Below are 18,720 nucleotides of genomic sequence, written 5' to 3' on the forward strand. Positions count from 1 at the left end.
ATTCCTAAGGTATATGTATGGGGTTTTTATTTGTTTTTGGTAAAACATGTTGTAGAGAAATCTGTGTTTTTTAAAACTATTAAAGAGAGCAGAAGTCAATGGTTTATTTGAATTATTTAGCCTGACATGCTTACTGGTCCAAATTATTATATATGATTTCTAAAATAAAATGTATTTTGTTAAATGGGGGGGAATTTTTTTTTTACACAGACATTTAAAAAGATCTTATATTAGGGCAGCAATCGCAATACTGTGATACTGTGAAACGGGGATATTTTTATCCAAGGTTATCATACCATCAGAAACATATATCTGCCATGCTTAGTTGTACAAAAGTCATATAAAAAATTTCATATTGTCCAATCATATTACTGAAATGAACAATGTTAATGTATTTGTACACACCAACAATAAAAGATATACTCAATGATGGGGTAAAATAGTTGTGCTGTGGATGAAATATTCTCTAAATTAAAACTGAACTTGACTAAATTAAAACTGAACTTGGCTAAAAGAGCCGACAGAGTTGTATTCTGTGGTATTAAGTGTACACTACTGGTCAAAACTTTGGGTCAGAAGGATTTTTAAATTTTTCAAAATAAGCTTATCCTGCTCACCATTTACTTAATCAAAAATACAGTAAAAATTGTAAAAATGTGAAATGTTATTGCACTATAAAATAACTGTTCAAAAGTAGTTTATAATTTAATTTAATCATTTATTCCAGTGATTTTAAAGTACATTTTTAGCTTTATTACTCCAGCCTTCAGAGTCACGTGATCCTTCAGAAATCACTCTAATATTAATTATTGTTATTTTTTTATTATTATTAAAATTATTATTGATAATAGTAATAAAAACAATAACGACTGGAGTAATAATTTAATTTGAAACTACATACAATAAGAAAGCAGTTATTTAAAATTGTAATAAATATTTAATAATTTATTTATTTTTTTATATTTAATGAATACCGCCTTGAAGAACAGAATAGTTTTCTTAAAAAAATAATAATAATAATAAACGACCCCAAACTTTTAACCAGTAGTGTATATCAAGATTTTCTTTTATATGGCACCTTTAAATATGAATTCTAATGAGAATGAAGAGTTTAGGTATGCCAGAGGTAACTAGTTGGGATTGGCAGTGCACAACACAGTGCTCTGAAACACTTCACAAGTTACAGCAGACTAATGGCTCAGCCTGCATGAGGGAGTTAATAGAGCCCATCACAAAGCACTGCCTTTCTATTCGTAAATGAGCCACTTGATCGTTTCCAAACTTGAGCACAGAATGAACCAGAGACAAAGCCTGATGATTCAAGGTGACGTAATGGAGAACTACAACAAGTGTCAAGTAAAAACAAAAAAACGGCCCACGCTGACCATCATGAAGTCGCCAATTCAGTTCTACTGACAAGCTCAAACATTTTATGATTATCATAACAATGGCTTAATCAGAGGCATTGTAATTCCTCTTGCGCCTAGTTGTTGCAAACAGTACATAATTGGAGTTCTGTTAACATATAGAAGGATGCCCCAGGATTTTGGAAACTGAAAATGTTTTTGGTTTCGCTCAACAACAACAAAAAAAAAAAATCTCTGTATGAAATTGTAATGTAACTGGTGCTTATCTGATGCTAGCTTTCATTTTTTTAGATTTCATTTTCGTTTTTTGCTAAATTAAAATGTTAATTACAGGTTTGCTTTTGTATTTTAAAAAGTGATCGACGCATCACTACCAAACCTACAGAATCTTGACATATATATGGGGCCATGAAAAGGGGGCTCTGGCTAATATACAGACCATGAATAACAATATAAACATGTAAGAATATATGTACAACATGTCAGGGATGAGCTAATCTCTCTCACCTAACAGTAAACCACCAAAACATATGGGTTCACTATAGAAAAACACAAACAACTACACACATCAAAGTATGCACAGGTACTGGAAGCACACGCACACAACGCCTTCTGCATTTTGTTTCAGTGTGATCAATGTGTCTTGATGTTTAAAAGTAGGATTTACACCTCTTCTGAATCAGTCCACTTTTTGTAGATGGATACATATTCTCTATTTGAGTTTAGTTTCAATGTTTGGTTATGTTCTGCCACCCTGAGATTCATCAGATAAGGGCCAGAAAGCTTGTTAGGGAAGAACATGTCACGAGGATGAGGCAGACTTCAAGGCGCTCTCAAAGCTACAGATACAGACCAAAAAATAAATAAATAAATAAATATATTTTCTTGATTTTCCTCTCATTAACAGGACACTTACAATGACAAAAAGATGTCTGCAAAGTTGTTGCAAACAATTATGTTGGTTGAATTTAAACAAACAAATTAAATTGAGTAATGTTCAACTTAATTTGTTTGATTACACTCAGCTCAAATAAATCTTTTACATCCACTTAACTCAAATAAATTTAGTAAATCCAAGGAATCATCTTTGAATCATTTTTTTCAGTGTCGCACTTACTCTGATGGTCTTCAACCTTCACAGACTATAACATCACAACAAATTATCAGACATTTTTAGGCCATGTAAATTTAGTTTGTTTGTTTTAAATATATTTGCCTGATAAGTTTGTGCTCCATCGAAAACTTTTATTTTGTTTGAAACTATAGTTTAGATAAAGGACAAAAAAGTTAAGTTCAACCTGAAATGTTTTAGTAAAATCAAAAGTGATGGTAAAGTCTTAAACAGTAAATATTTACTAAATTTAACTACAGTACAGAAAATTAAGTTGAAAACAAAGAAATTGAACGAAGAAGCAATTACACAATATACATGAAGCTAAATTGTTATAGTTGATACATGTTTCACAATGTACTGTTATTAATAATTTTAGATAAAAGTACTTTAAATGATGTAAATAATAATGTATAAATATAATATAATATAATATAATATAATATAATATAATATAATATAATATAATATAATATAATATAATATAATATAATAGGCATACCACATCATTTCAAATTATTACTAAAATACATTCCTCAAAAAGGATCAACATATATATTTATAAATGTAGTTAAAGTTAACCAATGCGTATCAACGGATGTCATTAAAAAATAATAACAACATGCCTAGACTTAACATACAAACTTATGGAAAACTTAACATTTGAATAATCAAACCAATTTAGTTTTATTTATTTATCGTAACGCTGTGAACCAAGTAAGGGTTGTCTTATTGAAGCGTCTCTAATTTAGAGCTGCAGCAGCGCATTTGTCTCATACAGAGATTCACTTGTTGCTGCAGCTCTATAAACCTGAACTGCAACAGTTGCACTGTTTACAACTTGATACAGTACGGGGAATATTACTCGAACTCACCTCTTTTTCTCTTTCTCAGCTGTCATCGCGTTGTTCTCGCGTAAATCCCGCAGTTCAACAGGACCAGCTCTCCGTGCAAAGACACGCACCAAACCACAGCAAACAAGCGTTAAAGTGAATGACGCAAAGCTGAAAGTGAAATTGCAGTAAAGTCCACAAGCAATGCAAAAGCGACTGTACAGTCTCAGAACACTGCTGAGGATTGTACAGTCTCCCACTTTTGTAAAAATCCAAGCGCGGTGAGGTTCGACGCGGTGAGAGAGTTTCTCGCTTGTTTTGCGGTCAGTGAAGTTCACAGACCGCAGCGCCTCACTGAAGGGCGCTTGACAGCTAAGCAATCAATTACAGCTCTCTGAATGGCTAAAGCCGCTGCTGGGAACCACCCACCGTCAGCCCTGACAGCAGGGCTGACGTTCACTCCTGCGTTGTTTCTGCCGGTCTTCTTTCTCCAAAGCCTGATCATCTAATAACCCAACCCTGAATTATTTAAATATCATGGTTTAGTTGAAAGCAACGACACCATGACCGCAATGTAAAGTCTGCAGGACTTAATGATAAAGTAAGCAAAATGTTATTAGTCTAATAAAACAAACGCTTTTTCTGTTTGTTGTAATCAGAGTTCACTCATGACAATCATCAGTTTTATGTTTGTTTGTAATTAGTTTTACTGTAGTGTTCAGTCTTTTTAGTTGCACAGCTATTTTAGAAAATTATTATTGGCAATACACACACTACCCGTCAAAAGTTTGGGGTCAGTTTTTTTTTTTTTTATTATTAATTTTACTTATTTATGTATTTTATTAATTGTTTATTACTTATTGTATGTAGTTTCAAATTAAATTATTACTCCAGTCAATTGCTTTTGTTACTATTACAATTAATAATAATACTAATAATAATAATAATAATAATAATAATAATAATAATAATAATAATAATAATAATTAATATTAGAGTGATTTCTGAAGGATCATGTGACTTAAGTCTGGAGTAATGAAGCTGAAAATTCATCCTTAAAATTACTGGAATAAATTATTAAATTAAATTCTAAACTACTTTTAAACAGTTATGTTATAGTGCAATAACATTTCACAATTTTTTACTGTATTTTTGCTTAAATAAATGCAGCCTTGGTGAGCAGAAGCAGCTTATTTTAAAACATCTAAAAATCATACTGACCCAAACTTTTGACCGGTAGTGTAGATATAGCTTAACATATTTTAATTATGTTTTTTTGTTAACAAATTACTTTTCAGATCAGAGGAAATGTATATACTAACTGAAATGAATTTTATTTCTTATTTATTTGTTAAATTCTTTATGTATCTCTGAACTACATTAAAGACATCGCTACATCATCGTCCAGCCTGTCCAGAATCAAACGTTTGTTCAAAAATTGGTCTAGTGTATTTTAACCTTTAAGTAAATCTCAAAACGCTTTTAAAGATCATTGTGTAAACTGTAAAGCAACTGATGACAAGCATATGCTTTTCCTCATGTCAAGCCTCCACTGAGAAGGTCACATTAGACAGAATAAATCCTTCACTCTTGATTTTGGTCATGATGACCTTAATTTTTGACAAAGTTCTCTGTAGGGTCACCATGTTTGTTCTCATCCTTTTACTGTTTTCATTATTTCTTCTGCAGTTTATTATTTGAAAACATCATGTTCATCCACGAGAAGTTTGGGTGAATGAGAATGATGCAAATTTGAGTATAGTCTATACAATTGTTTTATTCATTCATTCATTTTCTTTTCGGCTTAGTCCCTTTATTAATCTGGGGTCGACACAGCGGAATGAACCGGCAACTTATCCAGCAAATGTTTTACACAGCTAATGCCCTTCCAGCTGGAACCCATCACTGGGAAACATTCATACACACTCATTCACACACATACACTACAGACAATTTAGCTTACTAAATTCACCTGTACTGCATGTCTTTGTAAACCCACGCCAACACAGGGAGAACATGCAAACATGCTCGAACCAGCCACCTTCTTGCTGTGAGATGAACGTGCTACCCACTGCCGTGCTACCCACTGCACCACCGTGCCGCCCACAATTGTTTTATAATTGTATTATATTTTAGATTAAATTAATACTGCATAAACTCAAACACTACTGTCTTGTCCATTTTTTGCATTATATAAATATCCCTCTCAGGCTACAAAACAGTTTTTTTGCTCACAACCCCCCCCCCCTCTCTCCATTTAAATAAAAAATAAAATAAAATACCGAAAAAGTCTAAAATGTATAATAATACACAGAAAACCTTGGTGTTTTAGTGCACAAATAGCACCAAAATCTGGTGGCGGGCTAAGGGGGAGCACATTTTATGTTTGATTTATTATAAGTGACCAGTGAATGTGTATGGATATGTGAAGAAGCATATTTGATTGAGAAAAGACATTTTTTGTTATTATCTATACAAAAAAATGGTAGTAAAAATTATTAGCCCCTTTAAGCTACATTTTTTTTCCGATAGTCTACAGAACAAACCATCATTGTACAATAACTTGCCTATTTACCCTAACCTGCCTAGTTAGCCTAATTAACCTAGTTAAGCCTTTAAATGTCAATTTAAGCTGTATAGAAGTCTCTTGAAAAATATCTAGTAAAATGTTATCTACTGTCATCATGGCAAAGATAAAATAAATCAGTTATTAGAAATGAGTCATTAAAACTATTATGTTTAGAAATGTGTTGAAAAAAATCTTCTCTCCGTAAAACAGAAATTGGGGAAAATAATAAACACGGGGGCTAATAATTCAGACTTCAACTGTACATGTGATTTTTCAGGTTTTTTTTTTTTTTTTTAGAAATTTGCAACAATTTCAAAAAATCTTTCTTCACATTGTCATTATGGGGTATTGTGTGTAGAATTTTGAGGAAATAAATGAATTTAATCCATTTTGGAATAAAGCTGTAACAAAAATATGTGGAAAAAGTGAAGCGCTATGAATACTTTCCGGATTAACTGTATAATAATACAAAGAAAACCTTGGTGTTTTAGTGCCTTAATAGCACCAAAATCTGGTGGAGGGCTAAGGGGGAGCACATTTTATGATTGACTTATTATAAGGGACCTCCAAGCATCCAAAATTTAGGGTGAAATATTTTTTTCGTCCTAAAACAAAAAAAAAAATCATTCCATAGAGAGATATATAAACAATTATTTACAAATTTGAACTTCAAAAGATCATTAATTTTTGACATATTATTTAATAGATTACAAACCAAACAATGCACATTCACATCCTTTGAGAACAGTACATTTGGCACACAGTAAAATGCGAATAATGCCATGACACTGACAGATGGCAAAACAAATAAAAAAAAAAACAGATTTTAACAAATTGAGCTGCACAATACAATAAAAAAGAAATACATACACATTAATGATACTTACAGTGACATAAAACACTCACATAAATTATATTAATATGCACTGTACTGTACCTCTGTGAGTACAAATATGTATTCCATTGTGATACGCAGACTCATGTTTACCCAGAGGTACTCTTTCATCCATTTTCCTTGAAAAATTCAATGTGTTTCCTATGGAGAACCATTTAAGTCAATGCAATAGAGAGAAAAAAGTCACTCAAAAAGTCCCAAAAAAAACACTGCAAATTGTGCATCAGGGCGCAGGTATTTGGCAGGTGTAATTGTGTGTTTTCTGTAAGTGGATTCTGTCCAAGCCAATTGACACCAGTTCAAAAAGGCACAAATTAGAAACATGCTTTCAAAAAACCAAGGTAATTAAAATAAAAAAAATAACAAAAAATAAATAAATAAATAAAAACCTGATGTGCATAAAATAAAGTGAAGGCCACAAAACAAGATAAAACACTGTTCACAACAATTGATTTTGGTGATATTATATATAAAAATAAATGACAGGACATAAAAATATGCATTGCGAACTGATTTGGGTGCCTTTGAAATTTATATATATATATATATATATATATATATATATATATATATATATATATATATATATATATATATATATATATATATATATATATATATATATATATATATATATATAAAGAAGAAAATAAAATAAAATAAAACATAAAATAAAATAAATTAAAATAATAAAATAAATTAATTAAATTAAATAAATCAAAATATAAAATAAAAAAATAAAATAAATAAAACAAAACAATAAATAAATAAATAAAATAAATCATAAAACAAAACAAAACATATAAAATAAAATGAAAAAAAAACCAAAACAAAATAAGAAATAAAATAAAAATTAAATAAATAATAATAATAATAAAATGAAATGAAATAAAATATATAAATAAAATAAATTAAAACAAAACAATTTATATAAAAAAAAAAAAAATAAATAAATAAATAATAATAATAATAAAATAAACAGACAAATCATGCACAGTAAAACCAGGAACATGCATGAAGAAAATATAAATGCATTTAGTTTCATGTACATTTTAAAGCTTGATGTGGCAAGTGAAAATAATAAATAAATAAAATAAAGATTATGTTTAAAATTTCGAATGAAGTACAATTGCGCAAAGTTTTCATTGTATTGTTAATAATCAAATTCTAACATTATATGCCATCAAAATGTGACAGGTATCAGATTGGGAGCAATTCTGGAGTACTGCAGTTGTGCTATATTCAGAATGGAAGATCATTTGTATGCATTTGACATTTTTGCCACAAGACCTCAACTTTTTGTCTTGTCTGACTAGAGTGCATGAAAGACCAAGGATGTAGAAGACTGTAGGAAACAGTAAAAATCAGAGAAACAGAATCTGAAGTTGAAACGGAGACAAAAAAATTGTAACGCTAGACCAACACACACGCACACACACAGAATATTGCACATAACAGTTTCTCATTGTCTAACAACACACAAGAATATCATAGGCATAACCATGCATTAGATGATTAGTCTATTTCCAAAGTTCACAGCCTAACAATCGGGGTAATCAGGACATGTACTGTATTTAGAACTGTAGAGACATGGTTGGCTACTGTCCTGACCCGTTTACAATAATAGGTTTTGTTGCACTGTAAAGAAACCAGCAACAAAACAATAATCCAGTAATATCATAAAAAAAATCACACACATACACACATTCACACATACACAAAGAAACATTAAAAAGGGACCTTTTGTAACCTTACTCTCCAGTATATATGTGCACACACACAACACATGTTTTTTGTAACACGGGTATATGTCAACACTGCTGTTGCAAATGGAAATGGCGCAGTGGTCTCAAGAAAGGCAGTTCTGAGTCTGTGCATCACCTTTCCAATACTACCAAGTCTCTGGCTATCAGCCCATTATGGGACAATCCCAATGCTGAGTGCTTTAAAACTCCCAATTCTTACGTTCATTAGCATCACACCTGCAATACATTCACTGGTTCTATACTATTGTTTTTTTGTTTGCATTTCAAAGCAGTTCTAGTGTAGATGTGTTGACTCCAGAGGTACCATTACCCTGATACACTGCATTATGGGAGAAGAAATGAACATAAAATGACCGTCCCCAAAATTCTTAGATCTACTTAGCTGCTTTAGTGATGTCTCATCAGCTCCTCTAGGTACAACTCTCTATTTTACATACGTTAAATAAGGTCTACTCATTTCAGTTCCATTCGGTGAAAATGTGTGATATTCTGTTGTGTGTGTTGTCAGCAGGAAAGATTGTAAAGCCTAACTCTCTACTTTTCATTTAAAGCATCAAATTCTTGGTAAATGAAGATCTACGGTGAGCTCATAGGCTTTCACAGCGTTCACAGCGCACATGTGTGCAAAGTACAGCTCAGGAGATGGAGGTTTTAGTATTAAGACAGGGTCTCTTCTCCAAAATAAGAGAAACCCTTGAACTCTTCTTGGTTGATTTGCTTGATGATGGCGTCTTCCACTGGAGTGAGCACCGGTTCCTCACGGGTGAAGTCCTGGTCAAAATTGTTGACGTCCCTTTTGGTTTTCTGTGGAGAAGAAGGAAATGTGATTCAGGGTCAATTTCAGGACAAGGACACCCAAACCCCCTGTGAACTGAGGCCCTGTGACCACTATGCCACTGCATATAAATATTTTGGTTGTTATTATGTGTTCCCTAATTTGGTCGACTAACCAGTGGTATTAATAATTTGTGAACAATAAGACAATAGGATTGATGCCTATACTGCAGAATCGATACAACTGATTCACAAGTGTAAGAGTCTATGGGTGCTTTCAGACCTGCCTTGTTTAGTTCGGTTGAATCGCACTAGAGTTCGTTTTCCTTCTTGGTGCGGTTCGTTTGGGCAGGTGTGAATGTAGCAATCGTACCTGATTGCGCACCAAAAGCAGACCAAAAAAAGCGTACCAAGACCTCTTTCAAACAATCCCTGGAGCGGATCGTTTGTGGTGAGAACATGATCCGCACTAAAACAGACCCAACTGCAAAAAGTACTGCGCCTTTTGGACTAATCCAGCTGCCGTAGGCCGATGCGCTGTGCATTATGGGATGTGAAGGAAAAACATTTGTCAGCGCAATCGTAGCTCCATAGTAAAAAGTGACATTTTGTGTCTGCCGGTTTGTTTACTTGCGGGAGTTTCATTGGCATGTAAAGGCACGTTAATTCTGACCAATCGAAAAGCAGTTTAGGAAATCCGCTCAATAAAATCTGACCAATGAGTGATGTGGATTTTGTCACATGACTGTATTTTGGTTCTTTTCAACTGGTTCGGACCAAAGCAATCAGTGTGGTGTGAAAAGGACCCAAAGACAGCAGAAAATGCTACAATGTATCATTTGGTGCACTTGGTCTGAACTACACATGTCTTTTTCACCCAAGAAGGTCCATACTGACTTCAAAGGCAGATACTGATAAGATCAGGGCCTGGTATGTGCACTTTGGGGGTTTTACGATGTGGTCACATGTTGATTGGTCAGTTTGAATGTCTCAGTATTTGGGCTTTGGTCACATGGTCAAGAAAAATACAAATAGTTGGTAAACTTTGCTCTGTCTCTTTTCCTGCTCTGCACTTTCCTGCTCTGCTCCTCTCCTGTTCTGGAGTCTATCTTCTCTGGCTCTACTCCTCCTAGGCTTTCCTTGAGGCCCAATTACTCTCTTTGTCTCTCTCTCCCCCTGTCTCTTTCTTTCAGGTTACTTTATTTTTACATTTAAGCCGTGTACAATTATTATCATATGTTTTTATCTTTTCATATTTTATCATTTTATACAGTTATTTTGTAACTAATTCAGTTGTAATTATAGCAAGTTATTGTCATTAAATCATTTCATTATCAAGTATTTGTGAATTACTTTTGATTTAACATCAACACTTAATTGCTCCGTATTGTAATACAATCCAATCACATAATAACATCGCTCTCCCACATTTTTAGCAATTAATACTGCCCTTATTTCTGTTTTTGGTATAAGATTGCAGAAGAATGGTTTGACTAGAAACCTTCATGCTGATAACTTTTTAGTCACTCACCAGAACTACAGTTTGAACCACTGTGGTTAAAACCCATTCTTACACAAGTACTTGTTTGGTATAAAAACACAAATTTTACAATGGGCTATATGCACAGCTAGAGTTTAAAGCCAACGATAAACATCCGATGAAAGCTTAATGTGAGTATTTTCAATTTCACAAGGTTGTTTTTACAGCATCCATGTTGTAATGTAATAACAATACATTAAGTTAAATAGACTTAAGCATTCATTTAGTTGTTCAAGCATAAAACAAGATGAAAGACCACTAGCGCAGTCAGTAGCAACAGGCTAGCACAGAAATTCAATTGAAAATATTAGGGTAAAATAAGCTGTCATATTATAAAGACATGGCGGAGGGAAATGGAATTTAATGCAGTGCTTCTTGTCCAATCTGAGACCCACTTCATATTGTATATCTAACAGGCAGTGAAGATCGCTGATTTTTAAAGAAATTAGATATTAAACGTGACAATTTTGAAATGGAAAGACAGGTCACCGGAAGCCCTTGGGCTGCCTGGCTGAAAATTAAAAGTTTGTGTGCATTATAGCCGATTATAATAATGCTGAATAATTATCTTTTTTTTCAAGAAGTTAACATTGTTTAATAAAACCTAAATCACATAGCCATTGAATAATTGCACCATATTGTTATTGTTAGAGCTTTTACATAGTAATGCTATTTTGGATTGTAAAAAATTTATATCACTCATCAATATAGGACTATAAGTTATTCCTTTGTAATGTGTTACAGTATTAATGCTACATTCCCTATTAATGTAATGAATTACTAGGAAGATTTTTGTAATGTTATTAATTACTAATAATTAAATAGATTCCTAGGGCCCTATCATATACCCAATACAATAAGGCGCAAGATGTGTATGGTGCAATTTGAGATGTGATGGAGTGGATGGTTACCATGTCCCAACGAGGCTCTGACATCAGCAAGTAGGTGGCGGAATCATGTTTTGAGCAGAAATCATTGGAATAGAGCTGGTAGGTGCCTTTAGGGTCCCTAAAAGTGTGAACATGTCTTTGGGAAAGTATAAAGAGTTTGTGACGGACCACTTACTTCTATGCTAAAAAAAAAAGAAGATCCATGCCTATATTATAGTAAAATCATCTTGCCCTAAAATGCTCCTCATGCTCCAAAAAATTCCTCTGCTGCTATGAGCATACAAGGAGAGAAAGTCATGGTGTGGCCACCATACTCCCCTGACCTCAACCCTAATAAGAAACGTTGGAGCATCCTAAAGCAAAAAAAAATCTATAACAGTGGGAGGCAGTTAGCATCAAAACAGCAGCTCTGGGAGGTTAATCTGACATCCTGAAGAGAAATTCAAACAGAAACTATCCAAAAACCCACAAGTTCAATGGATGCAAGATTTGTGAAGATATCAAAAAGGGATCCTATGTTGAAATGTAACTTGCCCTAATAGGATGTTTTAGACTGAAGAATTCTAATTCTAATAACTATAGCTGAAAATTCAAACTAGAAAATGTTTTCAAACTCTGGTACGCATAATCATTTGGACCGGTGCAAAGATTTTTTTTTAAATAAACACTGAGTATGTTTACATGGACACCAATAATCTGATTTTAATATGATTAAGACAATACTCTAATTAAGAATCTACCATGTAAACAGCAATTTTTGATTAATTTTATTTGATCAAGGTCATAATCAAACTAAAGAGAAATCGGATTAAGACATGTGGAGTATGCCGATATTAGTTGCATTATTGAAGTGAAATACTTTGTGAAATGCAGTTTTTTCTCCCATTCAGCATGCGGTATAAAATTCCATTAAAACTACACTCTTTCAGCAGTTCATAGTTGCATACTCGTTCATACTCGTTTATCAGAGGGCGTGCATGAAATGTTCCTGAATGAAAGTGAAAGTGCCAAACTGCAGTTAAAGTCGACAAATGAAAAGTGAAACACCCGAAATTACATGAAACTCCGGAAGATATGTGGATAGAGCGGTGACGGAATGACGTTGAAATTGAATTATGTGTTATAACATGTAAAACGTGATCATGAAAGGAACATTAAAAAATCAACTCATGTAAATGTCTTAATCTTATGATATCTTAATTAGATTAAGGCAGATAATTTGATTACTGATGTCCATGTAAACGTAGTCACAGTTATCATTGGGACGTTTGTTCAACAAAAAAATACTAATATTTGGAACGCAGTGTATTTGTAGGTAGTAGATGGTGTATTCTGGGAAATTTTCTTACCCCTTGGTTTCGAGTGTGGTCCATGAAAAATCTTTGTTTCAAGGGGTATCTAACCCTTCCCCTTAGCTCTATGGCTTCAAGCTAAAGAGATTTGAGACACCCCTACCCGTTCACGTGAACGCGCAAAACGAGGGGTAAGGGGAAGAGCTAAGGGGTAGAATTGAGATTGGGCTTAAGTGTTGTGAAAAGGAAATGGAAACATTAAAAAGTGGTAAATGTTCAGTAATGTCTTTTATTTTTCTAACACCATTATTCCCATCACTGCCCATGAAACATGCCTTTAGAACTTATAGACATGGTAGATATACTAAGGAAAATAGCCTCATATAGGTGATTTTTTTTGCCACAAAAATATGTTTTCATTGACATATTTTTAGTGTTGTTTGAAAAAATTGTTCCCCTCTGCGCGTACCCTCAGATGTAATGTTACAGGCGCCCCTGTCTAAACATGCATTCACTTGCATCCGTCTTTTCAACATGCTTTTCCTTGGTAATAACTTGGCCATATTAGCACAATGGAGACATTTCGCCTTGTTTTAACCAAAAAAACAAATGTGCTCTAACTTTCCCAACCTCACTCGCACCCCTCTAAGAGCTCTCATCAGCCTCGTGAGCAGGCGTGAGAATGAGGCGGACAGACATTATCTGAGAAGCATTCCACACACACTTACAGCAGCCAGCATGCATCTCTGTATCAAAGTACAGCGTCTGATGTGTGCTGAGAGTCTGAGAGCATCTCAGATATCAACGCTGTTCACACTACCAAAAACAGAAGCGTGACACAAACACTTCAAAGAAGCATGAGGGTCCAAACACTGTAATGTTTTAGATGAAGTAAAGAGAATTTACAATGTGTCTATGGTAAAAAGCCAATATACAGAGTTAAATTGTGTTCTAACTGTGACCTGTTCTACTGAAAACACAAGATGGGAAATAAGACCTTTTGTTGATTATTTGGATTGGATTTCTTGTTGGTTAGTAGAGGCCACCCACAGAGAAATCGCATTGGTCCAAAGTTGTGAGCTAAGGTTTGATTCCCAGGGACAGCAAAAATGGATGTAATGTATATGTATGTTCATTGCAATACAAGTCAATTTATATAAAATCATTTGGCAAATAATAAGTTTTTTTTTCCCCCAAATTGTTATGTTTTTATGTTCAAGAATGACAAGCCATACACTACCTGACAAAAGTTTTCTGCTTATCCAAGTTTTATGAACAACAAATAATAACTTAACTTCTAGTTGATCATTGGGTATCAGAAGTGGCTTATATGAAAGGCAAAGGCCTCTAGATTACGCTTATTTTACCCAAATAAAATATGATCAAGCCTTAATTTTTAATTACTTAATTAAGACAGTAAGGTCTGACTTTACTTAGACAAAAGTCTTGTTACTTAACAGAAATAATGTGGAATATAAAGTCATGGTGCAGTGTAAAAAGAATTAATATTATGTATGAATCCCATGAGCTCTCACGACTGCATTCATACATCTCTGCAATGACTTAAATAACTTATTAATAAAGTCATGTGGAATGGCAAAAAAGTGTTCTCGCAGGACTCCCATACTTCATCAAGATTCTTTGATTTCATCTTCAATGCCTCCTCTTTCATATTACCCCAGGCATACTCAATAATGTTCATGTCTGGTGACTGGGCTGGCTAATCCTGGAGCACCTTGACTTTCTTTGCTTTCAGGAACTTTGATGTGGAGGCTGAAGTATGACAAGGAGTGCTATCTTGCTGAACAATTTGCCCTCTTCTGTGGTTTGTAATGTAATGGGCAGCACAAATGTCTTGATACCTCAAGCTGTTGATGTTGCCATTCCAAACCATGATTTTCCTTAACCAAACTTGACTGATTTCTGTGAGAGTCTTGGGTCCATGCTGGTTTCAAACGGTTTTCTGCAGTATTTGTGATAATTAAGTTGATTTCAACAGATGACTCATCAGAAAAATCTACCTTCTGACACTTTTCCAAATGATCAACCAAAAGTCAAGTTATTATTTGTTGCTCTTGCAACTGGGATCAACTTCAAGACTTTTATTAGGTAGTGTATATTAAAACAACCAGGTACAAGGGGAATCACTTTGTAAGGGGAATCTGAAGCTATAAGCATTTTATATTAGAACAAAAGTTACAATACAAGTTATTGACATGTGTTTGTCTGTTTATTTAGTCTTGAATTGCATTATACTATAAGACACTGATCAGTGCAATTTTTACATGTTTTGACATTTTTGGTCGTTTGAAACAATATATTGTCTGGGCTGATTATGTAAAGTATTCCTGATTATGCTTTGCACGTGTATTTTCAGACCAGCGCAACCTTAATTTTCCCATTTTCCGCCACATTGTTTAAATAACAAATCCATTTGTGCCACTTTGTGGACTCATGGGTGTTTTGATATAAAATTGAGGTGTGTTAAGGCGCATTGTTGGCGTGTTGCTATTTTGAGGAACTAAAATAGACTGTGCAATAGACCAGCTGAAAGCAGATCTAAAGTCCAGCGCAGAGCGCATTAGTTGTGCACCTCGCTTACACATTGCTTAATACACACAGGATGTAGAGTAAAACGCAAATATCTTTACAAATGAAAAATAATTAAAGGAATAAAATATTACAAAAATTATTACTTTCTACAAAAATATACAAACCACTGCCTTCATGCCTTCTTCATCTCTGGGGCTTTTTTTAGTTTATTCATGACAACTTGCTTTTGTATAATGTTATTATAATTTTTTATTTTATTCATTAAATGCATATTTATTTTTGTATTATTAAAAACAAGCTTACATTTGTCCACCTGTCAGGTTTTGGACCATAAGGGGCATAGCATTTGTATTTGAATATAACTCAGTTTTTGACCACACTTCGTGACTATTGCTCATTTATTCGTTTGCTGGAAATTAGAACTGAATTTAGAAATAGTTTTAAAACAAATCTTTGTGCTTAACAAACAAAATTAATCATATAGGCTAATGAAAGCCTGTACATAGCCTACAACACCGCGTCCTTATTCACGATAGAGAGAAAGTGAAAGTAAAGGCTGAAGATGGTCTGTTTAACTTATTTCTCGCTAGTGAAGCATTCAGTTTTTGCACTTAGAATGTCCGGCATGTAAATAGCAAATGCGCCATGGCGTGATACAATTGACTCTTAAAGGGAATGGGAATGAGACTCTGATTGGTTTATTCTCAAAACACACCCATAACTCATTGAGAGAATAAGCTCAACCCGGTTAGACCATGCGCCGCAGAGCATATTTTTCCATCCTTATAATAGCAAAAGTGGATTCTGACACGCTCTTAATGCTCTTAATGCAAAAAGACTTATGACTAGATCGGTGAAATAGAGCCCATGATGTTGTCATCTGATGTAAATTGTGCATTAATCAGATTCAATATTGTGAAGCAGAAAATGAGTAAGAAAAAAAAAGTAAGCATACAAATACTTTTTTGTTTCTCTTATTGGAGAATGAAAACATTTTGTGACTTTCCACAATATTCCACTTTACAATACTCACAATACGTGGCTTGAATGGCGGCTTGACCTTCCTCTGTTCTAGAAGTACCCAGTCGATGTCTTTGAAGAATGGATGCACTTTAATAGCTTCTTCCAGTCCTTGGGACACTACACAACCCAACCGCTTACTGGGGCTCTTTGTCATGAACTAAACATGGGGGCAAAAATTAAGAAAGAATTAGAGAAGCAACATACTGAACATTTGAGCCAAGATGCTGTTAAATAGAGGATAAAGACTATGTACAGTTGGGATGGTCAGCAATTATGTAAGTGTGATGTAAGAATATATACTGTGGAAAGATGACTTCCTGAGTTGACCATGCGACCACAGTGCCATTGAGACAGATCACCGTGTGACATAGTTCTGTCCAAGACAAACACACTGTCTTTTCCACAAGGCTTTTGCAAATGGACAAAGCACAGCCAAAATAAATCTTGGACATGTGAAGGAAACAGTGACACACAAAAAAGCACTGTATACACACAAAACTGATATCAGATTCAAGTGTGAACCGATCACGGCCAAGGAATGACCCACTTGCACAAAAGAACAATAACAAATAAGGGATGTACAGTATCACACAGCTGTTTGGAATCTCATGGCAATTTGTAACCTTTTTTATTTGGTGGTTAATTTTTGAGAATTTTGTATTGTATGAATTGGTCATGCGCAAAAGTAGCAAACACGTTGCTTTAAACTTAAAAAAAAATGTATATCCGACATGTATAACTCTGGGTCAGGAAGTTATCAGATAACAATATCCTAAAGTATATTTTTTGATTTACTTTTTAAAGGTAAATGAAGGTGTAGGTTATATGATGCATGGTTAATTGTAGAACTCCTCCAGAAAGAAAGTTCTTAAAGAGGTCAAGCCTCAAAAAGTAATAAAAATAAAAATTTTACAAAAAGTAATGCAAAAGTAATTAAAAAGTAACGTAAAACATTACTTACTATAAAAAGTAACGCAACAAATCATTTCTTTGGGGAGTAACTCAATACAGTAATGCATTACTTTCTAAAGTAACTTTCTCAAACACTGCATATTAGTACCTAAACACTCTAATGAAATATAATATGCTTTAAGATATTATCAGGAGCTGTCACTAGCTATGTTTCCTTCCAAACAGGCAAATTAAATGTATGATGTATTTGTAATGTAATGTATTTGTAGTAATTTGTGTTGTAAGAATTGGTCATGCACCTAATGATGGTTATTTTTTAAAGGCCTGGTTAGGAATTGTATTCTTCTGAAATCATCCATCTTAGTACAAATGACATTCTACAAATCATTTATGCTTTTGTCAACATGTAAAATAGTTACATTTTGCCGTAAGATCAGGCATGAGGGCCACAGAAATAAAATAGAGCAATAGAAGTTGCTCTCATATAGTTTTCCCAAGTTTTATTTGTAAAGATCTGTCTCCCCAATGTTTCTAAATCAAAACTTTTCCATCACGCCATCTACCTCCAAACCAATCTTTCCTGTTATCCAAGAGACCAAAGAACTATCCGTATGTAAATTGATACTTCACCCTAAACCGCCAATTCTATCACTGTTGACTCAACAACCTGGCTGTTTGAATTCAATTCCTCTGATAAACACAAAATAGTATATTCTGAAGAATGCCAAAAACTGGTAACCAGTGACTTTCATAGTGTTTTTTTTCTTTCATATATTCTTCATGAAGTAAATAACTTTGGTTCAACAAAAAAAGAAACAAAAAAGATTTAGAACCACATCAGGCTGAGTCCATTCAAATTTTTTGGGTGCACTATCACTTTAACAGTGACTCTATTGCAATGCACTAGACATTCAGTATTTTTAAAATCAGACCTGAAATAATTTGTGTGATTTATACATAAGCCAAAAAATGATAAATTAATCTTGGCCACTTTTTTCCTGCTGTCCTATGTGTGTAAAACATGGAATTCTTAAGCAAACATGCTAAAGAAGACAAGCAGTTGTGCAAACAAAGAAACAAGTTGAACAATGCTGTCGAAACAATATGAGCAATAACTGAAAACCCACTATCTACAGAAATTACTTTGATATGTCATCTGTTTCAGCTGGACAAGAAGAAATTTATATTACATAAA

At 33.7% G+C, this 18,720-nt stretch overlaps 2 protein-coding genes across 2 annotated transcripts in view; both read right to left on the reverse strand.

Moving 5' to 3' along the window:
* Positions 1–3,708, reverse strand: part of epas1b (endothelial PAS domain protein 1b) — an 82,414-nt gene extending 78,706 nt beyond the window's left edge. Inside the window, exon 1 of the mRNA XM_056471013.1 lies at positions 3,354–3,708. Coding sequence (XP_056326988.1) covers positions 3,354–3,379 — 26 coding nt within the window. The 5' untranslated portion in view covers positions 3,380–3,708. The remainder of the gene's footprint in view (positions 1–3,353) is intronic.
* A 4,130-nt stretch (positions 3,709–7,838) lies between these two features.
* The window catches only part of prkceb (protein kinase C, epsilon b), a 149,924-nt gene continuing 139,042 nt past the window's right edge, over positions 7,839–18,720 (reverse strand). Inside the window, exons 14-15 of the mRNA XM_056470795.1 lie at positions 16,624–16,770; positions 7,839–9,345 (exon numbers count right to left, since the gene is read on the reverse strand). Of these exons, the coding sequence (XP_056326770.1) occupies positions 9,199–9,345; positions 16,624–16,770 (294 nt within the window). The 3' untranslated portion in view covers positions 7,839–9,198. The remainder of the gene's footprint in view (positions 9,346–16,623; positions 16,771–18,720) is intronic.

This window comes from Danio aesculapii, chromosome 13, assembly GCF_903798145.1.
Source record: "Danio aesculapii chromosome 13, fDanAes4.1, whole genome shotgun sequence".
NCBI lineage: Eukaryota > Metazoa > Chordata > Actinopteri > Cypriniformes > Danionidae > Danio > Danio aesculapii.